Below are 27,904 nucleotides of genomic sequence, written 5' to 3' on the forward strand. Positions count from 1 at the left end.
TAGCCTTAAAATAAATAAAATGTCCAATTTATTAGTTTATATATGACTATACATCTCCTCTCTCTCTCTCTCTCTCTCTCTCTCTCTCTCTCTCTCTCTCTCTCTAACTCTCTGTCTCTCTCCCAATTGCATAGCCTACTGAATGATAATAAAATAGATAAATAAAAAACATTAACAATGATAATGATAATAATAAATTATGAAAATGTGGCTTTGGCTTTCTTTGGCTAAATCTGACACATTAAATCATATTGTTGCTAAGTAAAGTGTGTTGTCTCTTGAATGAATAAATAAATAATACGTGAGCATGCAACTATTATTTTGAAAGTCTTGACCTGAAGCTTGACGTTCATTGTGTCTGCCTTGACGCTGCCAGAGCCCCCAGCCCCCTCTGTGTGTCTCTGTCCCAGTGTTGCCATTCCGACGCACATCCCTCGCAGAGGAGCAACAGCTATAGGCTACGGAGTTGGCCAAAGTGGACTACACAGATTCTTCTGCGGACAGGGACGACATCATACCCGGGTTTCCAGCCTCTGCTCGGGGAGGGCAGTGGCCGAGAGATGCGCCCCTGGACAGAGGTTCGGTGTCGTTAAAGTCAGAAAAGAGAATGAGACTGAGAAAGGGCGCAGTGTAGGGCTACTGTAGCATCGCATTCACAACTCCGGAGGAATAACCATACCTGATTGAATGCAAAATAAAGAAGCGCTCGGTTGTTGTTTTTTTTAAATGTTTTTTTTGTTGTTAGAATGGGGCGGTGTGAGCCCTCATCACAACTGAAGACATGAGAATTGGGAGAGGAACAAAAAGCTCGGCTGCGGTGCTCTGTGTTTGAGTCTCCATCCATCCAAAGGGTCCAGTCTACACACCTTTCTTCATGTTGCAAAAGCCTGTTTTATGACAATGGATTACTTGCTGTGGGTGTGCAGCCTCATTGTCCCCGTGGTGCTGGCTGTAGAAGGTAGGCTATGTGGTTTGATATTTTTTATGACTACTTCTCTCGTGAATGAACAATGGACTGTTTGGATGCATTCGAATTTGGCAATAAAACACCTCATTGACACCGAGGAAAAAAAATGGCCATTAGTCTAACACAAGGAAAAACATGTAGGCCTGGCAAAAGTAAATAGTGGGTATTCTATCTGACAATTTAACTCATATTGGGGTCAGTCCCTCCTGCCAGTTTAAATGCCAGATCAGTCATTTATGCTGTTTCTTTATACATAGGCCTAGGTGAAATTAGATCTGTAAGCAAGACTCCCTTCATGTTTTGGATAATTAAAGCTGTTAATAATGCGGACCCGCTCTGTTAAATAGGCAATTCCGCTGAGTGATTGTAATCCATGTTTACATGTATCAGCACGCCCCGTTCCCTTTGTGTGGTGTGTGTGTGTGTGTGTGTGTGTGTGTGTGTGTGTGTGTGTGTGTGTGTGTGTGTGTGTGTGTGTGTGTGTGTGTGTGTGTGTGTGCGTCTGTGTGTGTGTGTGCGTGCGTATGTGTGTGTGTGTGTGTGTGTGTGTGTGTGTGTGTGTGATTACATCCCAGTGTTCCCATTGCGGCTGAAGGACTGCCCTGTTGCAATTGTCCCTGTTGTTGTCACATCCACAAGCTGAGTGAGGATGCCCACAATGCCCCACATTTTCTCCCCACAGCACCAGAGAGACAGTAGGCTACAGAGGAGCGTCCCTCTGCTCTCACTGTAAAACAGGAGTAACACTCCTCATATGATGCATGTCAAGGGGGTTAAACCTGCTGTTGGGTTCGCCCACCAATCAATGCTGTGGACGCTCAAAGACGCACACCAGAACAGATCAATCCCGGCCCCTGAATCGCCACAGGGACACACATGTGAGACACATTAGATGACGAGTGTGAATTAAAGGTCAATGGCTTAACAAGTATGCTGCAGCCCCTGAAGCGCTCTCCATCACCGAGGGAGTGTTGCTCCAGGGAGAAGCCCACCCTCGCTACTGCTGCTACCCACCCTGCGACTCCTCTTTGAGCTGTAGCTACATTTCTCTGCCTTGCCTCCTCCATTCCCTCCCTGTCCAATCTGCCTCCCCTGGACCGTGGCCAGACTGATCCCTCATCAATTCTGGTGTCAGCAAGTAAATCAATGCAGCGGCAGCAGGCGTCCAAGTCCCAGTGGGCTATCTCACGCCATGATGATCAGCCCCCGTTTCCCCAACCGGACCGCTAACTGTTACTCAAAGCTCAGGGGTTAACTTATGTTTGTCCTCTGAGGATAAACATGAAGGGCAGATCATCGGATGGGTTTATACGAGGGGGGGGGAAGGGAGGCCTTTTTTCAGAGAGTTGCATGTCGTTTATTTAGCTGCTTACTCAGTGGATTTCAACACATGGCTTGAATCTGGAATTTTTTTCTTCAGATTGGCAAGTGTTTGCGCATGGATAATGCAAGCTCGACTGCAACTTGAAGTGTGTGTGCTTATTTACAAAAGCTACAGTGATGACTTATCTCCAATTCTCACAACAGACTGCAGTAAAAGCCTCAGCAACTGTGACATTTTTATGTTGTATTTCTCTAATTTACAGTCAGCGTTTATTGTACTCTTATTTTAAAAGCTCATAAACTAGATGGATGACCACTCAGAAAGCATTTTATAAAGTAATCAGACAGTATATATGTGTGTGTGTGATTGTAAGAAAAACATTAAGCATCATGTTTTCAGACAATTTTCACATTAATAGAGAGCTTCATTGGCATTTCTCTGTTTCCCATACATCAGCATATTAACAAGAATAATTGTTTGTTGACCTTTAAAAGCAGATGCAAGCAGCCCTGACGAGAGATTGAATTATGTCGGCTTGATTTGTTCAGAAAGTGCTCATCAAGCATCAAACTGAGTATCACACTCAATTGTTATCACATGCACTCAAATACAGATGGTTCTACCGTGGTTTAGAATGAGCCCAGAAGTCACATTTTGGAGCTAGAACGCCCAATTTTATTTACACCCATTTATAGACACCCATTTGATCTGATCTCTGATGATGATGTTAATATTTCATATGTTTGCTTGTTGGCAGTGAGTGTCAGTGTAGTACAAGGCGAGGCCTCCCTTTCATGACCCGCTCTCACAAAGTGAATAAAACATTAGCATGTGCGAGCTCCCAAAGCGCACTGGGAATGCAGAGTTGTGTGGCATTTTGGCTCCGGCGGGTGATAAAAAAAAAAAAACACTAAATGCCACGGGTGGTGATGCTCTAAAGTTCCCACTGCAGCATTGTTTTCTTACCCCAGAGGCAGAATGACTCCACTGCTGCTGTAGTTTTATGGGAGATGTGGGAGATTTCTGGATTTGAGTTATAGCAGCGTGGCGATCTCAAAGGCACTGTAAATTGCACAGGGAGGGGGAGAACTGTGGAACAAATGGGATCTTTTTCAATCTTAACCGGTTTTTAGGATTTAGTGAGTTGACAATAACATACTTTGGTGAATAGAGTTGTTCGCGAACAATAACGTTATTCACACTGAAACTTGAGTGTTAGAGCAACACATGAGCCTAGACTCAGATGTTAAGCTTGAGGATATACAGTGTCATCCGCTTCAGCTGGCTAATAATAGTTTTTATAAAAGTGCTATGATTCTTTGTCGAGAAATTCTGTCTTCTCTTGCTACACGGGGAGGTCAAAGGTCATGTTCGGAGAAAAGAGCACCTCTCAAGCTGCCAGGGATTCAGTATCTTGCTCAAGAATGCTTCAGCAGAGTGAAATCACAGGGACTTGAATCTGGCTTTTTACAGATGTAGGATGGTCATCTTGCTGCCCCTGCATTGTGTGAGGTGGAGCCTGTTGAAAGGAGCATCAGCTCAGGCCTGCGGTTAGTTGAGGCTGAGTGAACCTGTCTCTGTTGCCTCTGGGCAACAGGGAGAGAAGAGGGAAAAGGCGACGCACCGGATCAGACACCCAAGGGACAGGCAGAATCAGCAGCATGTAGTCCGGGAGCATTCACTCAGCTGTGAGTCACAGAGGGCCGAGTGTAGCCAAGCAGACAACTGCCGCTGATTAGTTCCTCCTCTCTGGCTCAAATCGTGCTAATCAGTTAAACAACCTTGTTCACAATCGTATATTTGGGCTCGACAACCGAAGTCGTTAACTGCTGTCGCTCACGTTCTCCCACACACAAGTATAGAAGACCCAGAGTTGCTTTTGTATTTAAAGCTTTATCAGTAAATATACATTTTCTTTGTGGAAAAATAGTTCTATTATATGCAGAGATAAACGTGATCTCCATTGTCAAGGCAGCCACTTATTCCTCTCTGAATGTAATTATTTTTACATTATGCATCACTACTCATGTTTATTTCTATACATTTCATTTCTTCTGCACATAGAAGTATTCTGGTTACAAATCACATGCTTAACTAATGCTCACCATTAAGAAATTATCAAGTGACTATGAGTTCTGTGTGATTAGTTCATTCTTAATGGATCCTCACTTAATGATCGTTAATTCAAATGTACTTCATTTTCTAATTTATGTGCCACCAAATTAGCTGGAATCCGGTTACATAGGAAGACACTTTTCAGAGCCACACATTTAAGCAGCTTGAAAATAGAACTGTACCTGTTCTCATTGAAATATGAAGATGTTTGTATCAAACTGGAAGTCATATGCAAACATCCACATGTTGCTGCGTGTTGGTAATAGACGATCCATTAATAATTAACTAATAATCACATAAACTCATAGTGACATAATTTCTTAATGGTAATGACCGGAATTAATACCCCAACCTCTAGCTCACCCAATAGGGCGTACGTACGCCTCATGTTGGCTGAGTCCTTGGCAGCGGTCCGGGTTACGAATTTGCGATTCCTAGGATGGCGAATGAATGTGCTGCATACTCTACCTCTGAGTAGCTAGTACTCTACTCGTTTCCTTTGTTGGTTGGATTGGTTAGTTATAGGCGTGAGGGGTGAGATTGGTTAGCTTAAGGGTAACAATACCAGGGTAAGCTAATCAGAGGCAGAGTAAGGCGGGCATTCCTTCGCCATCCTAGGAAAGGCAAATTTGTGCCTGGATTTGCATCCTACTAGTCTGGATTAACGACAGCACGTCTAGGATAATTGCCTCATATCCGGCACTGCCGGACGTTCTGCCGGATGTCCCTCGCCTTCCGCTCTCTGTGTGTTGCTGTTCTCAGGCTACATTCACATTGCTACATTTTGGTGTGTGTTTTTTAGCTCCAGTAGAAGAAATAATCTCTGTTTAAACTAACACGCCCAAACCACATATCTCATGAACATTCTCGTATACTGGGCATGCGCGTGCCGGGGTAAACAGGAGGCAGCATGTATACTCTGCCCGTTGCTGGTAGTTGCCATGGTAACGTTAGTAGCTTAGTCCAAAGATCCTCTATACAGAAAACGAGACGTCATGACCGATAAGACCCAATCAAGCGGCGAAACATTTGCGTACGTTACTATCTAACTGGCACGTTTTGGGACCGATTGGCGGGATTGCTGTGGACGAAATACACACGTTTATACACATACGTTTAACCATGTATCCACCTAATTTAAATTCATATATAAACTATAAAACAATAGCGTATTGTGTCAACAGTTAACCTAATTTAATATTGTATGTGGCGTTTTATTTTGCGGAGTGCAAATGTTCCATAAAAAAAAATGCTCCTTCTCGAGACCATTTTGCAGAGGCACCGTCACTGCGTCCGGAGCTTAGCGCTGCCCAAGACGATTGTGATTGGTTTAAGAAATGCAAACAACCCAGAGCGTTTTTGTTTCTCCTATCCTGGAATGTACGTGTGGTCGAGCCAGACATTACTCGGCAGCACAGTGGAGATAGGTATGGCAATGCGAGACTAGTTTCAAACCTGTGGCGCTTTGCTGTGTGTCATCCCCCCTCTCCATCACCCCCCTTTTCTGTACTATCTAATAAAAAAGCCCCAAAAAACATAATAAAAAAAACCCAGAAATTTGTAGTACATGGTGCATTAGTTCATGCTTTAAATCATCATGAATCATGCTTCAGGAAAAGTTCAACATTTTGCGAAATATGATTATTCGCTTTCTTGTCGAGCGATTGATATCTGTCTAATGTCTGTCAGCTAAATATGAAGCTAGAGCCAGAAACTGGTTAACTTAGCTTAGTACAAAGACATGGGGAAACATGGGGAAAAAGCTAGCCTAGCTCTGTCCAAAGGTAACAAAATTGGCCTGCAGCTGGACATAAACCCCCATAAAATGGTGATTTGTTGTTTTTACACTTTGGTTTTTGTTTTGTTTGTTAGCTAGCTAACCAGGCTAGCTATTACCCCCTGTTTCCAGTCTTTATCCTTAGATAAGTTAGTCAGCTCCGGTGCGGTAGCTTTATATTTAGCAGACACGAGAGTGGTATTAATCATCTCATCTAACTCTCTGCAAGGAAACGATTTCCCAAAATTTTAAACTATTCCTTCCAGCATGTGTTTTGTACCCATATTATAAAGTATTACTGCTTTTTATTCAGCTTCTAGCCAAGTTGGACCTTGACTCATCAGACTTAACTTTTTTTTAAAGGGGAACAAAATGTCAACTTGTTTCCATTAACACACAGTTAAGTTAATTTGCATTGAAACATGGAACAAGGAAGTCTTACTACTTGCTTTTGATCTTGTCTGTAACTGCAATGTGAACGTGACCAGCACCATTTGAACACAGATGTGATCTATCCTGTTGGATGTACAGATCACTGTTCTCTGTCCTCCAAAAAGAAGAAAAGCCATTGTGGTTTCTCTAATGAACACGCAGCACAGACTGTAAACACTTCACTTATCTCTAGCTCAGCAGCTACAGATGGACCAGTGATCTATCCACTTAATCAAACTTCTATTATTGACACACACAAGCCAAGGACAACACTGTACTTTACCTGTCTTTAAAGCAGAACCTCTACCAACAGAACAAAGCCGTATCTCTGCTGTTGTTCTGCACAGGTCATGCTATTTGTTTAACCTCTCAAACCCTACTTCAGCACCGCTATCAACGACTTGTGAGCAAATGGCGCACAGCAGGCGTCGTGTCATTGAGTCTCCAATAAAGAAAGTGTCATTGTTTCAGTAATTATGTGCTAACAACAACAGAACAATGGGAGTCGCGACCACAGCTGAATATTTAGAGCGCAGAGAGAGGGGTTGAGTCTTCTGAGGTGTAATGAACTCGCTGGACCACCAATCAGGTGACGACTGATTGACAGCCTGACAACAATGCTCATTGATCCTGCTGTTTATTCTCTGCATCTCCTCTGATTGTCTGCAACTCTCACCTCCTCGCAAAGTCGTAAACAACTAGGTAAAGAAACCAACTGCTTAGATCAACTGGTTACTCAGATTTGTCAAATCTGAGTCAAGAGGCTTCACGCTTATGGTGTTTCTGGTGAACCTCCCCGCCCCCTCCCCAAATGTGATCTATTAAATTTCTCTGTGCTTATATGACCTCTCTCAACCAGTGCTAGTTAATGGAATATTTCCCATCCCAAGGCATCTTGGAGGATTCTTTGTTCTTAGTTCCACAAATGAATATTGAAAGGGAGTGCATTTGCGGGTGCCAAACACACAGAGAGAGAGAGAGAGAGAGAGAGAGAGAGAGAGAGAGAGAGAGGGGGACTTAATTAGGAGGCATCACAGATATGCCATGATTGTCAGTGCTTTCAAAAACTGAGTGCATGTGAGTGGAGGATATGAAAAATGGGAGAGGTAGTTTTATTTGCAATCTTTGTCAAACAGAGGGAACTTGTGTGTGCTCCTTAGTGCTATGGAAAATTTGGTTTTACCCTCTCATGCCATTTAATTCAGGTCTGTCAACCTTTTTCTTACTTTTAATTTGCAGAAACCCTTATGGACAGTCGGTGGGCAACCACAGAGCTGGCATGGACCACGTTCCCAGAGAGTGGGGTGAGTTTGTGTGTGTGCATGTTTTGTTTTGTATTCCCTTTTTTCTTTCATTTAACAACATTTGTTCCATTTGCTTGTTAATAGGGCCCAGTCTGCCTTGAACAGCACACCACCTACTGTTTTATATCTTTGTTTTTGCAGTGTATGTTTGCTTTCCTGGATACTAAAACGCAAATGAGACACACACTGTGTGACATTGCATGGAACAAGTCAAAGATTTTCAGTATTTAGAACATGTAAATAGCTTGTCGAAGGAATATCATACTTTAAACAAACAAATGAGCAGACACAGAGCAGGTCCCCACAGTGTGCAAGGACTATTAGGTAGGCTCTACCTTGCATGTCTCCCCAAGACTAGAGAGCCTAATAATTGAAAGCATGTGTCCGTGTCTTTTATATTATGGGCCCAGGAGCACATTACAGGGAGAAATTAAGGTTTTCAGTTGATACCCCCTATAGGAATGTTGAGAAAATAAAACAACATGAATTTGACCCCGGGGCTAACAGCCTGACAGACCTCCCCCACTCCTGGCCAGTGTAATTTGTCTTCACTACGTGAGCGCAAAGTCAGTCAATGGAAATGGTAGGTTTCCATGGAAACGATCTTCGGCAGCCCTCCTCCTCCCTTTCCCTACAAGGGCCGGCTCTGAATGTCCTAGCATCCATGAAGTCATATGTCACGACTGGCGAGGCAGCCCCTCTCCTCACGCCTGACAATCCCATACGTTTGGGAGCCGGCAATTATCATATTTGTCAGGTAGTGCATCAACGTGTTGCTGGTGATTTACGACATCTAATGCTGACTCTTGGGCTCATCGTTTGGGAATAAATTGCATAGGAGCACAGAGACGTGAGATGAGTTATGCATTATTTTCTTCCAGTTGAAATAATCAATTTCTGGGAAGCTCATTTGTTATGGAAACGAAGCATTCTGTCCAAGAGGGAATTAGGAAAAGAAATCTAAAAAGATTGACTTCTCACAAGGTTATTTCCTAATGGACTAAATGTATTGACCAATGAAGCCATTTATCATAGCCTGTAATGTTAGTTACCATATATAAAGATCAGTTCCAACAACATATAAAGCTATACATTGACATGGTTTGGATGCTTTTCTATCTTGGCACACATGACAGAAGTCATGCCCATGTCACGTTAGTCCTTAAATTATTATTTTCAAAGCTACATTATGTAGAAAGGCATCAGTCTACCTGGTTTATTAACCAAACATATGCAAACATCTTCTCTCAGGCTTTATGTGTAGGCATGGAAAAATATACATACAATATATATCGCATAACCTGAAGTGCTCAGGAGTGCTGCCACAGTGCAATCACACTGACAGCATTGCATTTAAATGACCATTTTAATAAGTAACTCACTGTTTGCATTATAGATGTATGGGGGGGGGGAGGTTCCATTTTAAAGTGTACGGTTTTATGCTCTCATCTCTCTCAGCACACATAACACATTTATATGATATAGAAACCAAATCTCCTCTTGAGGCTGTTTCGATTGCACTGCAGCAGTATGAGCACTGCCTAGCATAGGTGTGTGTACATCTATTGATAAAGGTCTAACCTATGGCTAGGCAATATATCGATATTATATTGATATCGCGATATGAGACTAGATATCGTCTTAGATTTTGGAAATCGTAATATCGTAAATGGCTTTTCCTGGTTTTAAGGCTACATTACAGTAAAGTTATGTCATTTTCTTTGTTACCAGATTGTTTAAGCTCTTCTATTATTTTTTACCTTTACCCACTTAGTCATTATATCTACATTACAGAAGATTATTTATTTTAAATCTCATTGTGAAGATATTTTGTTAAAGCACCAATTGTCAACCCTATAATATCACCACAATATCCACACGTAATCAGCACCAGGACTGTTAGTCAAACAGGCATAATGCGTGAAATGTATTTTAATGGGAAAATATTTTCTATTAATAGCCTGTAATGATTGGAATTTTCTGAATGATTCATGTAATTAGAAGCATTTTAGCTGCAAATTATTCCTCACAGGCCACATGTACACAACCACACTGTGGGAATGTGTGTGTGCATGTGTTGCATTTTTATATTCTGTTTATAGCTGACGTCACTTTGCTGCTTTGGATGCCCTCTATGCTTGAATGGTTTGCATTAGGATGCAGCGCGTTTAACATTACTCTATTTTAATTAACAACATATTGGATGAGCGAGTTTGTGCTGTTGCTAAGTTGTCTGAATGACAAATAGAACTGTTGTCGCATAAATAAAAAGCATTAGATAATCAATTTAACTTAGCCTCATTGTACTCTTAAATCTATTCCCTTCTCTGCTTTGTCTTTATCAATTGTCCACAGTGCTTATAGTACGTAGTTGTTCCAGTTTCACTGCTGTCATCTCTTCCTTTGTCACAGTGTCTCTCTGTTGTTTCCACAGTGGGAGGAGGTTAGCGGCTACGACGACTCCATGAGCCCAATCAGAACCTACCAGGTGTGTAATGTCCGACAGCCCAACCAGAACAACTGGCTCAGGACGGATTTTATCCCCCGCAAGGGCGTGCTGCGCGTCTACGTGGAGCTCAAGTTCTCTGTCCGTGACTGTGCCAGCATCCCCAATATCCCCGGCTCCTGCAAAGAGACCTTTAATCTGTTTTACTACGAGTCCGAGGGGGACACAGCTACAGACACCAGCCCTCTGTGGAGGGAGAACCCCTATGTGAAGGTGGATACTATTGCCCCAGATGAGAGTTTCTCTCTGCTGGAGGCGGGCAGGATCAACACCAAAGTGCGCAGCTTTGGCCCTCTCTCCAAGGCCGGCTTCTACCTGGCGTTCCAGGATCTGGGCGCCTGCATGTCTCTCATCTCAGTCAGGGTTTTCTTCAAGAAGTGCTCCACCACTATTGCAAATTTCGCTGTCTTCCCTGAGACTGCTACAGGGGCAGAAGCCACTTCCTTAGTGATCGCTCCTGGGGCATGTGTGACCAATGCTATGGAGGTGTCCGTCCCTCTGAAGCTTTACTGCAACGGGGACGGCGAGTGGATGGTTCCCGTGGGCTCGTGCACCTGCGTTGCTGGCTTTGAACCTTCTGCGGACAGCACCCAGTGCCAGGGTATGTGATTTTATCAGACATTTCGACTTTTATTTAAACAAACCTCCTTTATATGCTCAGTGCAAGTCACCTCAGTCTGTGCCCTCTTCTCTGCATTTATTGTGTGGCTCCTGAAAGGGGGTGAAGGAGGGTGGAGGAGAGTATGAATTAATGAGGTGTTGCAGAGAGGAGCAGCATACAAATATTGCGAGAGCAGGATGGGAGAGAAAGATAGCGGGAAGGCATAGAATAGAGAGCCAATAGATTTGTGCAAGGAAAATGCAGATAGTAGAAGGGAAATTCGTGGAGTCCAGAGAAAAGAGATATTAAAAGAGAAAGAGAGATAGTGTGAGTTAAAAGGTGTGAATTGCCAACGATGGGATGGTAACAGCAGCCAAAAGGAGAAGAAAGAAAAGGGAGGGGGGCTGCAGGAAGTCAAAGACAGACAAGCAAAGCTTCCTCTCACCTGGGCGTGAGAAATAGTGTCTAACATGCGCCGGAGAGCTCATTCGTTGCCATTTGGCAGCTCAAGGTTAAATGCTTGCCGCCAATGCTTGATGAAAAGTTCTCCAGGGCTTCAGCCAGTGGTTGCGATGAGGAAGTGTAATTTCCTCCGCAGCCTTCCGTTAGTTAATCTACAGGCGGCCACACTCATTAACACCATTCAGACCAACGTGAGCCAACACTGCCATGCTAACATTAATCACTCCGACATTTCATTTCTTACCTCAGTCTGGCCGCACGCTCGCAGCCAAACACTGCAGATGGAGAGAAGGCGGGAAAAAAAGAGGCTTAAAGAAGAGGAGAGACAATAGATGGGGAGAAGAAAACATTAGTGTATCGAAAACAGGAGAATCATCGTGCCCTCCAAAGAGGTTAATGGATTGAAGCAAGACAGTAGGGTGATTCAGCGGCCTCTCGAAACGAGGCGAGGAAAACAAACAAATAAAAGAAAATGATGATGCACTGTGTAATAGAAGAAAAATAAATCAGAGAGTGTAGTGCCTAAAGGTCTCTGTGAATTATGAGAGAAAAAAAGTACATTTTCATCTTATCGTCTTTGGCTTTTTATTGCACAGTGTTATGGCTACAATGCGGGGCCATTAGCTGTACTGATTTTCCTCAAAGTGCCATTGTTGGGAATTAGGGTGGAACTTGAGTTCAAACTGAAAGACCACTTAGCCTAACTAGTTAATCACACTCTCTGTCTCACTGGCTGGGTTTTATGAGCCCTCACACTGACAGGACAGATGTTTGCCAGAGAACCCACTTTTATACCACCAGTTAGGAATGTGGCAAACAATAAAATGTGGGGCTCTGGAGGCTGATATATCCAGACCTTTTGCTGCTAATCCCCTTTATCTGAATCCTTCTTTAGTGTGGGCTTATGCTGGTTTATCCTTAAGACTCGATATCAGCCAACCTTTAGCGTGACACTTTGGAATTCAAATTAATCGCTTGGACACATCGTCTAAGATTACCGAACTTTGTATATTTTTCTGATAACCCTCCTCAGCTAATTTACGTCTGAATTGATGTCCCCTTCATTTGAATTGATTTATTGGCTTATAATGAAGCTGTTTTGCATGCATGTGGAGGCCTTGTTTGTATTAACCGTGTGGTTTGGAGATCTGAGGATGCAACCGACACTGATTGATGGGTTTAGGGTGTATCCCTTTTCTCCGAAGCATTCTCCATCCCTGTTTGTTTGACAACAGCTATCTCCTGTCAGCAGTCTATCTTCATCGTCCTTTTCCTCCTCTTCAACATGAAACTTAGCTTTCATCCCGACTCTCTTTTTGGGTAGATTAATGTCACCTGCGGAGAGAGTGAAAATGAAAGAGCACATGCAAATATATAGATAAGACCTTATGCTTAAATGTCTGCCATCTCTCACGTACCTATCAACATTTCCCGCATACATCTTGAGCTTTGCAGATACTTCAGAGGAACAGTTATTGTTCTGTGACAGATGTGACAGCCGCTTGTCTTTTAGATAAGTGACAAGCACACAGAGTGGTTTTGTTTCGTTCTTATTGTCCTTTTTGTTTTCTCTCCCGCCCATCCAGCTTGCATCCCTGGGACCTTTAAATCCAAATTTGGGGAGGGATCCTGTGTTCCCTGCCCAGCCAACAGTCGCACCAGTGCACGAGGAGCCAATATTTGTCCCTGCCAGAATGGTTTCTACCGCGCTGACAGCGACCCTCCTGACACTGCCTGCACCAGTAAGTCATCCTCCATTGCACAGGCTAAAATCCTCAAATGTTATTATGCTGAGAAAAATCAGAGGAGTAGAAGTAACATTCGGTGAATCATCAGTGCCAGGTGGCATCTATCATTGTGTTTAAAGTCCAACTAAAATCTAAATTAATTTTTTTGCTAAAAAATCTGCATACATGTCCTCTGTGTTTGTTTGTCAAATGAATCACGTTTGTCACATACAGTACAGGCCAAAAGTTTGGACACACCTTCTCATTCAATGCGTTTCCTTTTTATTTTCATGACTATTTACAATGTAGATTCTCACTGAAGGCATCAAAACTATGAATGAACACATATGGAATTATGTTACTTAAAAATAAACATGTCTTATATTTTAGATTCTTCAAAGTAGCCACCCTTTGCTTTTTTATTAATAAGGGGAAAAATTCCACTAATTAACCCTGACAAAGCACACCTGTGAAGTGAAAACCATTTCAGGTGACTACCTCATGAAGCTCATTGAGAGAACACCAAGGGTTTGCAGAGTTATCAAAAAAAGCAAAGGGTGGCTACTTTGAGGAATCTAAAATATAAGACATGTTTTCAGTTATTTCACACTTTTTTGTTAAGTACATAATTCCATATGTGTTCATTCATAGTTTTGATGCCTTCAGTGAAAATCTACAATGTAAATAGACATAAAAATAAAGGAAACACATTGAATGAGAAGGTGTGTCCAAAGTTTTGGCCTGTACTGTACATATCATACACAGTACAATGTGTAGTGAAATTATTTTCTCATGAAAGAAAGTAACCAATAATAGAATAGAATACTGTATTTATTTGGTTGAAATTGTAATTAACAAAAATAATATAATAGTTTTCAGTGAAAAAGCTCTAAAAACTTTACACTGCCTGCTCATCACCAAACAGAAGACAGACAAAGTTAGCGACTAGCTGGTGAACATAGTGGAGTATTTAGAAGCTAAAGAGACAGACATTTCCCACAGGTGTTAGTCCATATTTCAAATGGAAATTGTCTGTTTGGTGATAACCAGTCTGGTCTGGTGCTGTGTTCTGCATGGACAGGCCTCTGAGAGAAGTTTCCCAGCAGTGGTACTGATGGAGAGCCTTGACCGTGCAAAATCACCCCCCAGGGGCCTTTCGCCGTGTTAAATGACACACAGGGCTCGCAACTGTCTTGCCCAGATTCTCGTCACAGGAACACTGTGGACTCTGACATTGACCATCTCGTCACAGGAACACTGTGGACTCTGACTTTGACCAGCGCGCACAGACAGGCGGGCAGGGACTCAAGCACCACCGCCGACTAAACATGCAAACACACACACACACACACACACACAGGCCTGACAGTTCTGTCCCTGCGGGCTGTCAGAGCTTGTGCCAAGCAGCCTGTGCTTTGTGTTGGAAGAGAGGCTCAGCCAGTCAATGGCCGGCAGCTTGGACTCGGCGTGTGTTTTAGATGGGTGTCCAATTAGAAGAGCCTCCACTCTGAACTGTGTGTGCCTAATTAGAAAGGACTGGGCGAGTGAAACACGGCTCAGGGCAAGCCGGCTGAGGAGCTGAACTTAGCCGACAAGAGAGCTGATGGCCTGAGAGCCTCCCCTCCTCTTCCCCCTTTCTCTCGCTGCTTCGAGACAGGGTTAGACTTTCTATTGCTGGAAGCTAAGAGGGAGAGCCCCTCTCTTCCTTCACTGTAAAAAGATGAAAAGCATCTTCGCTAAACCAATCCTTTTTCCCTCCCTTTGCGGTTATCGTGCTTCATCCAGGTTTCAAACACTCTTCACTCAAAACGCAGCACTTCTTATTGAACCGTGGTGGCCTTGGGTTATACTGATACAAGAACATGAATTTCTATCAAGAGTGGATTAGCCAAGTTTCATGAGCACCAAGAGGGTTTATGCATAGGAGTTACAGTGTAGAGCAGAATAGGATTGTGCTTTTCATAAAGGAGCATTACTTAGTGATGAACGGTGGTGTTCTGCTTGTGCATGACAAGTTGTATTTATCCTCCTGTTTCTGAATATGTTGATTTATTTATTTGCACCAGGAAGGATTTTTCCTTGTTGTTATGTTTTTACATGTTTCCCATGTCCTTTACTCCATCTGAGGATTTGTTTGGGGCATGTAAAGCAATTTTATGAAAAGAATAGGATTACACTCTTTTCCTATTTCTGTACATGAAATATTTCATTTCGTTGCTTTCTTATAGAGATATTGAAACATTTATTTCACCATTTGGAGGATAATGTAAGCACTGCATAGGGAATATGACTAAAGCCTCAGTTGTGTGTTTTTCCATTCTGCCTGCCCACCTTTTTAAACACCTACGTTTGTGTTTGTGCAGCGATCCCCTCGGCGCCTCGCAACGTTATATCCAGTGTGAATGAGACCTCGCTGTCCTTGGAGTGGGAGGAACCCGAGAACACGGGCGGGAGGAGCGACCTCGTCTATAACGTGGTGTGTAAGAAATGCCTGCGGGACCGGAGCCCCTGCACACGCTGCGACGACAACGTGGACATCGCTCCTCGCAGGCTGGGGCTGAGGCAGAGGAAGGTGGTGGTGAGGAATCTGCAGGCTCACACCCGCTACAGCTTCGAGGTGCAGGCTGTCAACGGGGTTTCTGGGAAAAACCCCACCTCACCCAGCTACTCCACAGTCAACATCACCACCAACCAAGCCGGTTAGTAGAAGAAGATCTGTCAATGTCATCGATGTCATCGGATGAGTCCACAAACCAAGTTAATTCATAGAGCTGCTCCGATCAATACCACTTAACATCACGATGAAACAGGCTGGTTAGTGGATCCCAGACATGGATTGGCTATCGGGAGTACCGGGAGATTTCCTTGTCGACCGGTCTATTTGTGTGGGCTGCATGGCCATTCAATTCAATTCAATTCAATTCAATTCAATTGTATTCATAGTATCATATCATAACAAGAGTTATAGGCATAGCAGAGCATATTCACCATTGACATATATAATGGACCAATAGACCCTGTTGCTCTGGACGGAGACCAGTGAAGGCTATTAGAAGCACTTTTCCGGTGATCACTTGCTTTACTGCGCAGCCTCCAACTGACAGAGACGACGTAAATGTGACGTGAGCAACGTGTCTGAAAGTGTGAAGTCTTCTGGTAGCTGTGCCAAGAGAAATCTCAATCATTCCCAATCTTACAGAGACGGAGAGTGTAGGTATATGTAAGGAGATAACATGGGCACAGGCTAATTATTGATCACTAACATGCTAGTTAACATCAGTAATTAAACCTAAACAGCTAACGTAAGTCGAAACTGCCTGTGAGTTTCTCCTGTACTATACGGTAATTCCTCTACTGTACTACTCTGCTACGGAGCCATAACGTGAGGTACAAGATAATGGAGCCTTTTATACATTGTCATGTTTCTTTAGAAATAAACAATAGACAAATAGAGTCTTTAAACGGTTCAGATGTAAAGTTATTCGCTGTCAAAGTGACGTCAAAATGAATGGCAGTCAATGGGATGCTAACGGCGGGTGATCACTTATTAGCATCAAAATGGCGCCATAGGAGCTACGCATTCCAGACGCTTGCTTACCCCCTTGGTATTCACATCCTTGGTTTTTGGCTGACTGGCTCACAGAAAGGAGAGAGATCACATGATTAGCCCACTGATGTGTCCCTCATCTAAACACTGTCCAATCACATCCTACTATGGCCGACCTCCATCCTACCATAGAGACAGAGCACATTTAAGTTCCGCCCCCAACCAGTGGGAAAAAACAACTCCACAAAGTGCCTGAAGAAACACGAGATTTAAGCATGTGAAATGATTATTTTAGCACCCTTTGTCTATCAGAGAGGACAAGTTAGCTGTTAGTAAGCTAATGTTATTTAGGGGCTGTTCGTTATTTATTTAAGGGGCCACCAGAGGAGTTTTGGGACCTTTAGCCAAAAAAGACACGACCCTCCCCTTGGCAGTAAAAAAAATTCTATGACCCTCCAAAACGATTTGGAAAAAAGGCATGACCCTCCCCCAAAAACATATTGATACCTTCTGTACCGGTTTGCACTTGGCAAATATGTACAGATTCCCATTTTTTTTACAGCCAAGACACATGTAACTAAACCTCTGCTTTCTCATCTGACGCATCCCACTCCTCTGTTAAGGTGTGATGGCCATTTCAGGAGATTTACTCACTAACGTTGTGGAAACACAGTAAGCATGGAAACTAAATGCACACTTCCTGCATTACTGCATTACTTCAAATACTAAGTTACTCCTCTAGTAAACTAGCATTCACATGAAATAAAACAATAAAATATTGAGACCATTCAGCAAAGCACTCTGGGTAACATTCAACACACAAACTGGTTGCTATGGACTCGTCACTAGGCTTCCTCCACTTTGCCGTTTAAACAAAGTGGAATAAACGTATAAAAGTCCAAATCTACACAAAAACCTCAATCAATTAGTAAGCTGACATCAACTGTGGCATTTAGAAAACATTTATTGCAACCTTGGCACGGTAAGATGTCCAGATAGTGCAAAAGTCGTTTTCGTTTTTTGCGTCCTGCTGTTCCCATCGTCAGCCAGGAAATACTTTTTTTACTAAAGCAGTATATGAAATCAGATGTGTTACCTACCACCATTTAGTTGTTTTGTGTTATTTAAGATATTTATAAAATATCTGATCATGCCAGATGTAATTATCCCACTCATAGGCGTTGATTTCGGTGGGGACGGTAGGGACGCGTACCTACCAGATTTCGTCATGAGTCATTTTGTACCCACCACTTTTTTGAAAACCTCGAGCTCAATTTAGTTAAAAAAAAAAAAGTCTATAACACATATAATTCTTGAGCGACAGGTGCCAAAAACTCCACAACAATCTCTATCACCACAGGGCAGCACAGACACAGCCGCTCTGCTGCTGCGCTGGCTGCACGCTTCTCTGTTCACAACACTGCCTGTCGGGACATTCTGCTTAACGTGAAAAAAACTTAACGTGGTTTAATGTACCTCAACAACGATCAATGATCACCAAATTTATCATGACCATATCTTGTAATGAACACTTAAGCCTGTCAAAAGAACTAAACCGAAATCCAACGATTATAAGTTATCTCACATTAGCGTTTTCTTCTTCATTGTCAAAAAATCTAACCAGAAATGTGGTGATGGTTGATCATTGTTTAGGTACATTAAACCACGTTAAGCTTTTTCACTTTATGACTTATAAAGCCTATGAGAACCATGGGGAGTCAACCCACAGCCGCTCTGCTGCTGAAAATGTGAAGCAGAAACGCGTCGTCAGATAACGTCCATAATAATTGGACTTTGGGTTTGATTTTTTGACAGTTTTCAGTGGTTATGAGGAGCAATATGAGAGAGAAATTTGGTAATCATTGATCATTGTTTACATACATTAAACCACGTTTTTATTCATTAGTAAGCTACAAGACAGTGTCTTTCAAACAAGACCTGCGCAAAAGAAAAAAAAAAATGAATGCGTCATTGTACCCAGCACTTCTGGAAATGTACTTCGAAATGCGTCTCTGTCCCCAGCACATTTCAAACCAAACTGAGCCCATGATTCCACTCATTTTTTAAACAATGCAATTATCCGTTTCAGCCACCAGGGGGGCAGCTCCCCCTGCCCCACAGCAAACTCATGGGTCAGACCCATCTGGTAGCGGGGGCCGAGACTAAGAGCTACATGGAAAAATATGCACCAAACAAACCAAATTTTGCTGTTTCATGAATACAAAAGTTGGGTGACCCCCCCCCCCCCCCCCCACCCGGACTGAAACATTTTGGATGACCCTCCCCTCAATAAAGAATAAAATGACATGACCCTCCCCCTTATGCAAACATAATATTATAGCTTTCTGATTTATCCACATTACACTAACACAAGTTGCATACTGTCTACAAATGCAGCTTTACAGACTTATCACTTGTTTACTATACAAGACATCTTCAACCTTTAGCTATCTTGCCATCAGGAGCCAGGCAGCCTTTTTGCATCAGTGAGTACACTATCATACTATCTTACTTACCACTCAGCTAAGTGGCAGTATAAGGGGCTGGTATCAGTATGTACATGTGTTGAAGGGGAGTGCAAGGACGAGTGGTGTCCGACTGATTGGGGTGGGCTGGTCTGGGTCTCAAAAATCCTGGTAGCTCCTAAGTTCATTCAATGAGGGTCTTAATGAGCTCTTAGTATCCAGAGTAATAACGCCAACAATAAACATTGTTTAACATGCTCAGTGAGAGTGACACATGGAAAACTCTCAGGTGGAGCTCTACTTTGCTGAGTTATAGGAAATGCAGATAAAATATAAGTATAGTTTATATCTCCACTGTCAGCACTCAGCACTCAGTCAACCAGGCTTCTCACGTTACATCACTGACAATGTCACCTTTGCACAGACTGTAATTACTCTCCCAGGTAACCTGCACTTAATCCACCTTACTGAGGTTTATGGACCCAGAACAATAACTGTTCACTTTCAGGCCTCACAAATCAATCAACTGCCAAACAGTGAAGGTGACACATGTACCGTTTTTCTTAAACCGTTCAGGTTGAAGTATTTCAAATAATAATTATCTTACTGCGATGGTTTGTGACTTTGAAAGAGAACATCTTGACAACTTAAAGTGGCTCACAAGTGAAGTAACTGTCCGGGACCTTAAAGTGTAATGTAAACTGTGTCCTCTCTGATGTCCAACCGCAGCACCTTCAGCAGTGCCCACTGTCCATCTGATGCGCTCCACCTCAGACACCCTGAGTTTGTCATGGCTGCCTCCTGAGAAACCCAATGGGGTCATCCTCGACTACGAGATTAAATACCATGAGAGGGTAAGCTCTGAGTTTTTAGCCATTGACTTAATGTAGGTCACAGTGCTCGCCTTATTGACTCTGAAAATCTGCTTTTCCAGCCCTGGGCAGAGAGAAGCATTTTTATGGATGCTGAAAAATGTAATATTGAAATATGATGTGTGTGGGGGGGATTGGTTGAGTCTAAAAATGTCTATTGTTGGAGAGCCTATGAGCTGGTCAGACTCAGCAACTGGTGATGTAAATGCTGCAACATTGGCCTAGTAAAGCCTGCAGATATAATATGGCCATTTTATAACCTTTGATGGTGAAATCCTTAGACCCTTTACAGGGTATTCAGACTGAAAACAGCACTGCATTAAAATTATTTTAGGGTTGTGGTGTTTTTGTTCCAGTTAGGGCAGTTTCAGTAATAGGTCCATTTGTTTGAAGGCTTTGAAGGCCAGTAAGATGGATTTACATGTATTTGATTAGCCAGTTCAACACACTGCTGGATGCCTTCACATTGAATTGCGGCAAAAGTTGAGCCAGTTCTACTTTTTTGCTGGAGAACCATGCATTTTTAAATTGAGGTTATGTTCAGTACTCGTACAAATAAATCTTCTAAATCACAAAACCCCCAAGTTGAACTGACTGTTGACTGGATAGTAACTTGTTGCATTGAGCTCTAGTCACTGTTAACTGAAAAAACCATTCAACTGTGATATACATGATGTTGTATGTTCATGCAGTGCTAATGTCAGTCTGAACATGGCCTTAAATGTAGCTTACAGGATAAGGTTAAATGCTAAAATGTAGTGTAACAGTAGCAGAATTTGATAAGAGTCATTAAATTAGTAAACTTACTCAGTAATGTTAGCTGTTACAAAAATAGATAAATACTGCTACTCTCCTAGGTTAGCTAACATTAGCAACATTAGCCACCATAAACTACTGGTAAATGTCAGATTGAAAGAAGCTCCAGCAGCAAGACCTACAGTATATATAAACCTATATTATATATTATTATATAACAAACTTTTCATTTGTTTGAGTAAGATGTGCATGTTTTATTGTCTTTGATGGTGTAGCCTAACTTTTGTTAAACAGCAACCACTGTGGCCACAAGTGAAAATTACAGGATAATGGTAAATGATAAAATAAAGTTTAACAGTAGTGCAAGAAGACACGTTGTAAAGTCTTACTCTTTCAGTTACAGAGCAATAAAGTTAGCTAACATTAGCTAACATTAGCCACCACAAGGTATAAGTCATAGCAGACTAAGAAAAGCAGTAGCAACAAAACCCTCTCTAAAGTTTATTGAAATGAACTATGGTTCATTTTATTGTTTATGAATTAAGACTTGTAATTTGTAAGATGAACATTGTTATTTATTCTTTAAGTTACACAATATTGCTTCATAATGCTATCTGAGAACCAAAAGATTGATTATTCACATACAAGCCGCCTGCAAACCATCAGGAAACACTTGACTCTCCTGCTTTAATAGTCCTTTGTTTGACTTCAGGGCCAGGCCATGTCCCACACCGTAACATCCCAACACAGTTCAGCCAAGGTGGAGGGGCTAAAGGCCGCCACACCCTACGTGGTGCAGGTCAGAGCTCGCACGGTTGCTGGATACGGACGCTACAGCAACCCCATGGACTTCAGCACCAGCCTCCACAGTAAGTACAACCTCTCTCCTGCTTTACAGTCTGTTGATAATCTGCTGCTACAGTTGTCTTAATAAGGGTTCAAGCTTAGTAGTTTTTTAGGGCCGCCTTAATTGGTAGCCATCACATTTGCAGTACAGGCCACCCTTTAATCTCTTAAGAAGTGTTTCTGCTGTTAATTACTCATGTATCTGTGTGTGGTATTTGCTCCAGGTGACCCTCAGAAGTCGGTGCAGGACCAGCTGCCTCTCATCATCGGCTCGGCCTCCGCAGGTCTGGTGGTCATTGTTGCCTTGGTGGTTATCGCTGTTGTCTGCCTTAAGTAAGTGTTTGATTTTTATTACTGACAGCCTGAACTACATGTTTTAATTTGTTAGTTAGACTCCTAACAAAGAGGCTCATTACATTTTAACATGCTTTCAAAGGGTGTGTACTTACTCTTTAGCTTCAAAAAGGAGCTTTGCAAGATAGAAAAAACAGACCTGCCCTGTGAGTTTCTTCCTTGGCAGTCTTTGGTTTTTATCTGATCGTCAAGTTCGATATTAGTTTAATTCGCTGAACCTGGAAAGGGTCAAGACTGATAATGTCAGTGTGACTGTTTATGTGCTGCTTGTTTACAGGAAGCAGCGCGGCGGCTCAGAGCTGGAGTATACTGAGAAACTGCAGCAATACAGTGAGTTCATGTGTTCAGTTTGAGAACTGTCTCCTCTATGATCCTTTGGTCATGCCAGTACAGTTAACCAAGTGAATCAATGAATTATCCAATCACCTGATTGAGTCAGGGAACTCATTTCCCTATTAGCTTAGAGGAAGTCCTGACCATGTTGTCTGCCTGATGTTTGTCACGACAATACTCCTTTTTATATGTGAACTATATATGATATGATGTTTTATTGTATTTTTATGGTGTATTTTCACATTTGACACAGGACAAAAGTCTCAAACTATTTATTTAATGATAATAATGAAATTAAACATCAATTTGATTATTTTACATTATATATATATTTTTTTTATATATTTGCCATTTTGTGTTGGATATCGATATAATTACATTTATTATTAACATTGTGACATTAATGTCAGCTGGATTACCCAGGCAGATATGACGAGATCACAATTCTGTCACTTTTACCGCTCAGTTTCTCCAGGAGTCAAAGTGTACATCGACCCTTTCACCTACGAGGATCCCAATGACGCCATCCATGAGTTTGCCAAAGAGATAGACATCTCCTGCGTGAAAATAGAAGAAGTCATTGGTGCAGGTAAACAACGCCGTCGTTTTTGTCCAAGAGGACAGAGAAGGATTCAGGTTTATTAATCATTTATTTGAGCTGGAGTGTGTCATCAAGCCCCAAGGTCTGTTCTGTAAGAAGTCCTCCTTGGGAGAAAAGGTTTAGGATTCACAGAATGTGCATGAGAGCTGCTGGTGGGAATGATTGAAGTAAAAAATCTTCTCTGTAGCTCTTCCCTCTCTAGTCTTTTTTTCTTCTTCTCTCCAGCGGCATGTTGTGTCCTAACTTCACCTAAAATGACTGTCTGCTCCTGCTCGTTCAACCTTCCTCCCTTCTGTCTTTCTTTCTTTCTTTCTCTTCTCTCCTCTTTGTAAACACTGGTTCTCAGGCACCAAATGCAAAACTCCCAAGTTCCTTGCCCGTCCTCTGTCTCCCTCCACTGCTCCCAGGTGGCACACTCGATCGATTTGGGTCACTCCCTCTCTCCCCAACATCTTTGACCCTTGACCTCCCGTCCTTTCCTCTTCTCTTTTCTAATCCTCTCCCACAGTTGAAGTCGACCCTCAACTCTTTCAAATCAGCTCCTTCACTCCTGAGTCCCACCAGTTAACGTTCCCTCTCCCTGCACTTTCCCCAACTTCCTCTTCCCCTCCACTCCTCCTCTTCTTTCCTCTGCTCACTCAACCCATCTCCCCCATCACCCTCACCCCCTTCCTCTCCTTACCCCCACCTTCTTCTCTCAATCCAGGTGAATTTGGCGAGGTGTGCCGTGGACGTCTGAAGCAACACGGTCGCAGGGAGATGGTTGTGGCGATTAAGACGCTGAAAGCCGGCTACACTGAGTGCCAGAGGCGGGACTTCCTTGCCGAGGCCTCGATCATGGGCCAATTCGACCACCCCAACGTGATCCGGCTGGAGGGCGTCCTGACGCGGAGTTGCCCCGTCCTCATCATCACAGAGTTCATGGAGAACGGGGCGCTCGATTCCTTCCTCAGGGTAAGCTTGGCGGCAGGTTTCATTCCGCAACACTTCTGACAGAGAAGATTACTTTCTGTTTGTATCAAAGCTGAGAGAAACACACACACAGGGAGTCATTCACGATACCTCTGGGTTATCAGACGGTTTTACTCTCTGTGAAACACCCTGAGGCGCTCACTTGCAGAGTGATAGAGATTAAATGTGCAATATAACGCCTGGAGACAGGCATAGTGTCTCTGCTTGACGTGACTGACTGATGCTGACAGGGTTTCCAACGCACAAACTCCTGGTGGAAAACACAGCAGACCTTTGGATATGTTTGCTTCAGTGCATTAGAGAGTCTTTGTACGACCACAGAATATATTACTGATCAGAGTTTTCGGTTCAGACCACCGCCACCTACACAAAATGCTAAACAAAGGCAGGATGAGAAATGAGGTGTCACACAGTACATTTCCAGCTGCGTGGGGCCTATTACATGTCATTTACATTCAATAAAATGTGTTTTTCCGCATGGCAGCACTGTGAAGAAGTCTACTTAGGCTGGATGAGGCTACTTAATGCTTCTGGTGAATCGATGCCAAGCTGCTGGTCTTAAAAGCAGTTTATCTTTAAGTGATATACAGCTGCTTGTTTGCATAGATGATGAATCAATGATATTGATGAGTCTTGACATTGACCAGCTTGTTTTGATATTTCTTAACTTAAGTGGGCTTAATTCCGTATAACCGCGCATCTGTGGTTCAATACTGGCTAAGGACCTTGTATATATCGTACCTGTTTCCTGTCTATATGGACACAAAAAGGCAAAATGCCAAAAAACTAAACAAATCAAACAATACCAGGGCTGGATATTGTTTGAAATGTTTCAATACCAGTGCCTATACAAGAGTTTTATGATTAAAAGTTGTCAAAACATAAGCAGCCAACTACAAGAACTTTGCCTAAATAAAATACCAAAATTGGCAAAAATAATTATTTAAATCTGTGAATATATAATTAGTAGGTATAAGCAGAAAAGTTCGCAAATACAAGTTAGATTGGAACTCTCAGTTTATTTTCAATTCCCAAAGGGGCGTTATCAATGGCCATGGACCAAAATGCTTCTGGACGCAATTGGATAGACCTACAACCAAACGAAACATGTGACGTGGCACTGAGCGACAGACAAATGTAAATAGACTACAGTGATGAGCATCAAAATGTCTGTGAAGGAGTGTTGCCATCAGAATTTTTAAATACTTCAGCAGAAAGTTCCACATCAGCTGCAGCCATCTTGGTTCTTTTCAAAAATGCCTCAACAGCGCTCCAAATTAAACTAGGTTTATGTTGCCGTAATGTCCTTGGGACGGAGGTACGCAAGCCAAAAATGATCTCATCACGTACAGTATTTTGTGTAAAGCGCGAAGCCCGCCCCATATTAGATCAACAGTTGTGATTGGCCTGGCCAGGATCTGGTTTGAACAAGACGGGTACCAGACATATCTGCCCGAGCAAAGAAAACATGAGCTTGCAGTTTCGTCTGGTTTCCGGGCTAGCTTTTGCTGCTCCCAACTTCCAAAATGTGTGAATTTTGTATTGTTGCCCAAACAAAGCCAGCAATTTGAAATCTTGAAAGCTGTAACCATCATTTTCATTATCAATTAATTTCGATTCAATTTAGTTTGCTTTCATATCTGTCAAAGAAAAGCAGTAAATCCTCACATTTTTCTTGAAAAGCCTCTTCCCTCCTTCTCACCCACTCCTCTCAGTCAGCTGTCCCACAAATAACACAAGAAACTCCACGGCCTGTGCTGTCCTCGCCCCCGTTCCCGCCAGTGTCACACTGCCTGTGACTCAGAGGAACTCTGAGTTCTGCTCCAACAAGGAGACTATAGAGTTAACTCTCTCTTACACACACACACACACACACACACACACACACACACACACACACACACACACACACACACACACACACACGCACACACACACATGCAGAAACTATCCATATGGGTCACGCACATCGTACTGCAGCTCCCTGGAGACATGAACACACTTACACGCACACGACATATGCACATGAAGAAGCATTACAGATATACAGAAATAACACACACACACACATATGTACACACCACCGTGGCTTTGGACGCCTGCTATGAATCATGGCTGTTTACACATCTATCCATTCTGGCTTGTTTTGCTGTCAGACTTCATTGGAGTGTGCCGACTACAAAGCAGAATGTTTATGGTTTTGTCATGTCACGTCTTGTGTTCTGTGCTTTCTCATTGTGGAGTCAAAGCAGGGATTGATTATATATATTTGTTTCTACTTATATTAAATTAAATATTCAGGTAAAAAAAAGGAAGAAAAAGAAACCTCACAGCATAGTTTCAGCTTCATCCAGGTTTGCAGAACATCTCATTTTTGACATCACGTAAGTGCGTGTTGACATTCGATTGATCAGTTTCAATTCACACACATCAGGTTTCGTGAGCCTTCACGGATCGGAGTGCTGATGTATTTCGATGAGGAGTTTATCCCTCTGTGTCACGCTTCATACATGTGGGGAATTGTAAATTAAACCCTGAAAGCCCTAATCTCAGATTTGTTTCATGCCTCCCAAATGTTAACCTAAAAATTCTGCAAATCAGGGAATTTCAAATGAGGAAAATAAGCTTTGAGCAACACGCCATTCTAATTCAGTCAATGGGACGATTTGCAAGCGGAAAAAAAGAAAACAAAGCTTTGTGTCAAAAACATGCACTGCCTCTACCGGCAACTAGTTTGTCAGTCAGCTGCAGAATAAAAAAATACCTGCAGTCTGGTTTTGATTTCAGCTTTGCAGCTCCCATTTTGTTTTTGTGTGGAGTCAATATAGAGCCTTAATGGGTTTAGTACGACAGTAAAGAGTCTAATTAATCAGCTAATTGGACAGCATGCGTGAAAAGGTCAGCTGTCACTGACTGTCAGGAGCAACCGTGAAGCATTATGACAGATGTCATGTTTATGTGGCCTCAGTGACTGATTTGCTCTCTCTGGTGCTTTCTCCTCCTCCTTATCTCCCATACTTCCCTATCGTCTGTTTCTCCCCATTTCAACCCACCCTTGTTTTTCGTTCTCATTTTTCATTCCTTCACTTTCCTCCTTGTTCATTAACTGCCTCTCTTGCTCTCCCCCTCCCTCCCCCACCTTCGCTCTATCACCGGCTGTGTTTTTGTAGCTGAATGACGGGCGCTTCACGATGACACAGCTGGTCGGGATGCTGCGTGGCATCGCTGCAGGGATGAAGTACCTGTCAGACATGAACTATGTTCACCGAGACCTCGCCGCCCGGAATATCCTGGTCAACAGCAACTTGGTCTGCAAGGTCTCTGACTTTGGCCTGTCACGCTTTCTGGACGACACTTCCGCTGACCCCACTTACACAAGCTCGCTGGTCAGTATTATGTGTGTTTGCACACTCCGTGCAGGTTTAATTGAGCTTGTTAATTGGATCCTCTTCACTTGTTTCACATGTGCATACGGACGCATGTGTTCCTATTCATGTGTGCCAATATTTGCGTTAGACTGCGAGACCGTCTGTGAAATGTGCATTTGCTTCAGCATGTGTGTGTTGTTATAAGACGGTAGTGTCTCCCAGAGTTTTGATACCAAGCCCCTCTGTGTGTGTGTGTGTGTGTGTGTGTGTGTGTGTGTGTGTGTGTGTGTGTGTGTGTGTGTGTGTGTGCGTGCACGCAGGGAGGGAAGATTCCTATCCGGTGGACGGCGCCAGAGGCCATCGCCTTCAGGAAGTTCACCTCTGCCAGTGATGTGTGGAGTTACGGCATCGTCATGTGGGAGGTGGTGTCCTATGGAGAGAGGCCATACTGGGACATGAGCAACCAGGATGTGAGTTAGCCTGAAAGTCTCATGGTACAAACATATCTGTAGACCAAATGCACATTCAGGGAGTTTTATGTCTAAGTTTAGGCCTGGCTGAGAGTTTCACTGAGC

The 27,904-nt window shown here is 42.8% G+C and overlaps 1 protein-coding gene across 1 annotated transcript in view; it reads left to right on the plus strand.

Moving 5' to 3' along the window:
- Nucleotides 1-384: 384 nt before the first annotated feature.
- ephb3a (eph receptor B3a) overlaps nucleotides 385-27,904 on the plus strand; it is a 33,343-nt gene continuing 5,823 nt past the window's right edge. Inside the window, exons 1-13 of the mRNA XM_039816498.1 lie at nucleotides 385-958; nucleotides 7,855-7,919; nucleotides 10,354-11,026; nucleotides 13,075-13,230; nucleotides 15,579-15,914; nucleotides 19,957-20,081; nucleotides 21,568-21,724; nucleotides 21,926-22,034; nucleotides 22,333-22,385; nucleotides 22,855-22,977; nucleotides 23,696-23,943; nucleotides 27,132-27,347; nucleotides 27,650-27,799. Of these exons, the coding sequence (XP_039672432.1) occupies nucleotides 895-958; nucleotides 7,855-7,919; nucleotides 10,354-11,026; nucleotides 13,075-13,230; nucleotides 15,579-15,914; nucleotides 19,957-20,081; nucleotides 21,568-21,724; nucleotides 21,926-22,034; nucleotides 22,333-22,385; nucleotides 22,855-22,977; nucleotides 23,696-23,943; nucleotides 27,132-27,347; nucleotides 27,650-27,799 (2,475 nt within the window). The 5' untranslated portion in view covers nucleotides 385-894. The remainder of the gene's footprint in view (nucleotides 959-7,854; nucleotides 7,920-10,353; nucleotides 11,027-13,074; nucleotides 13,231-15,578; nucleotides 15,915-19,956; nucleotides 20,082-21,567; nucleotides 21,725-21,925; nucleotides 22,035-22,332; nucleotides 22,386-22,854; nucleotides 22,978-23,695; nucleotides 23,944-27,131; nucleotides 27,348-27,649; nucleotides 27,800-27,904) is intronic.

The sequence above is a fragment of the Perca fluviatilis genome, chromosome 11, assembly GCF_010015445.1.
Source record: "Perca fluviatilis chromosome 11, GENO_Pfluv_1.0, whole genome shotgun sequence".
Classification (NCBI taxonomy): domain Eukaryota; kingdom Metazoa; phylum Chordata; class Actinopteri; order Perciformes; family Percidae; genus Perca; species Perca fluviatilis.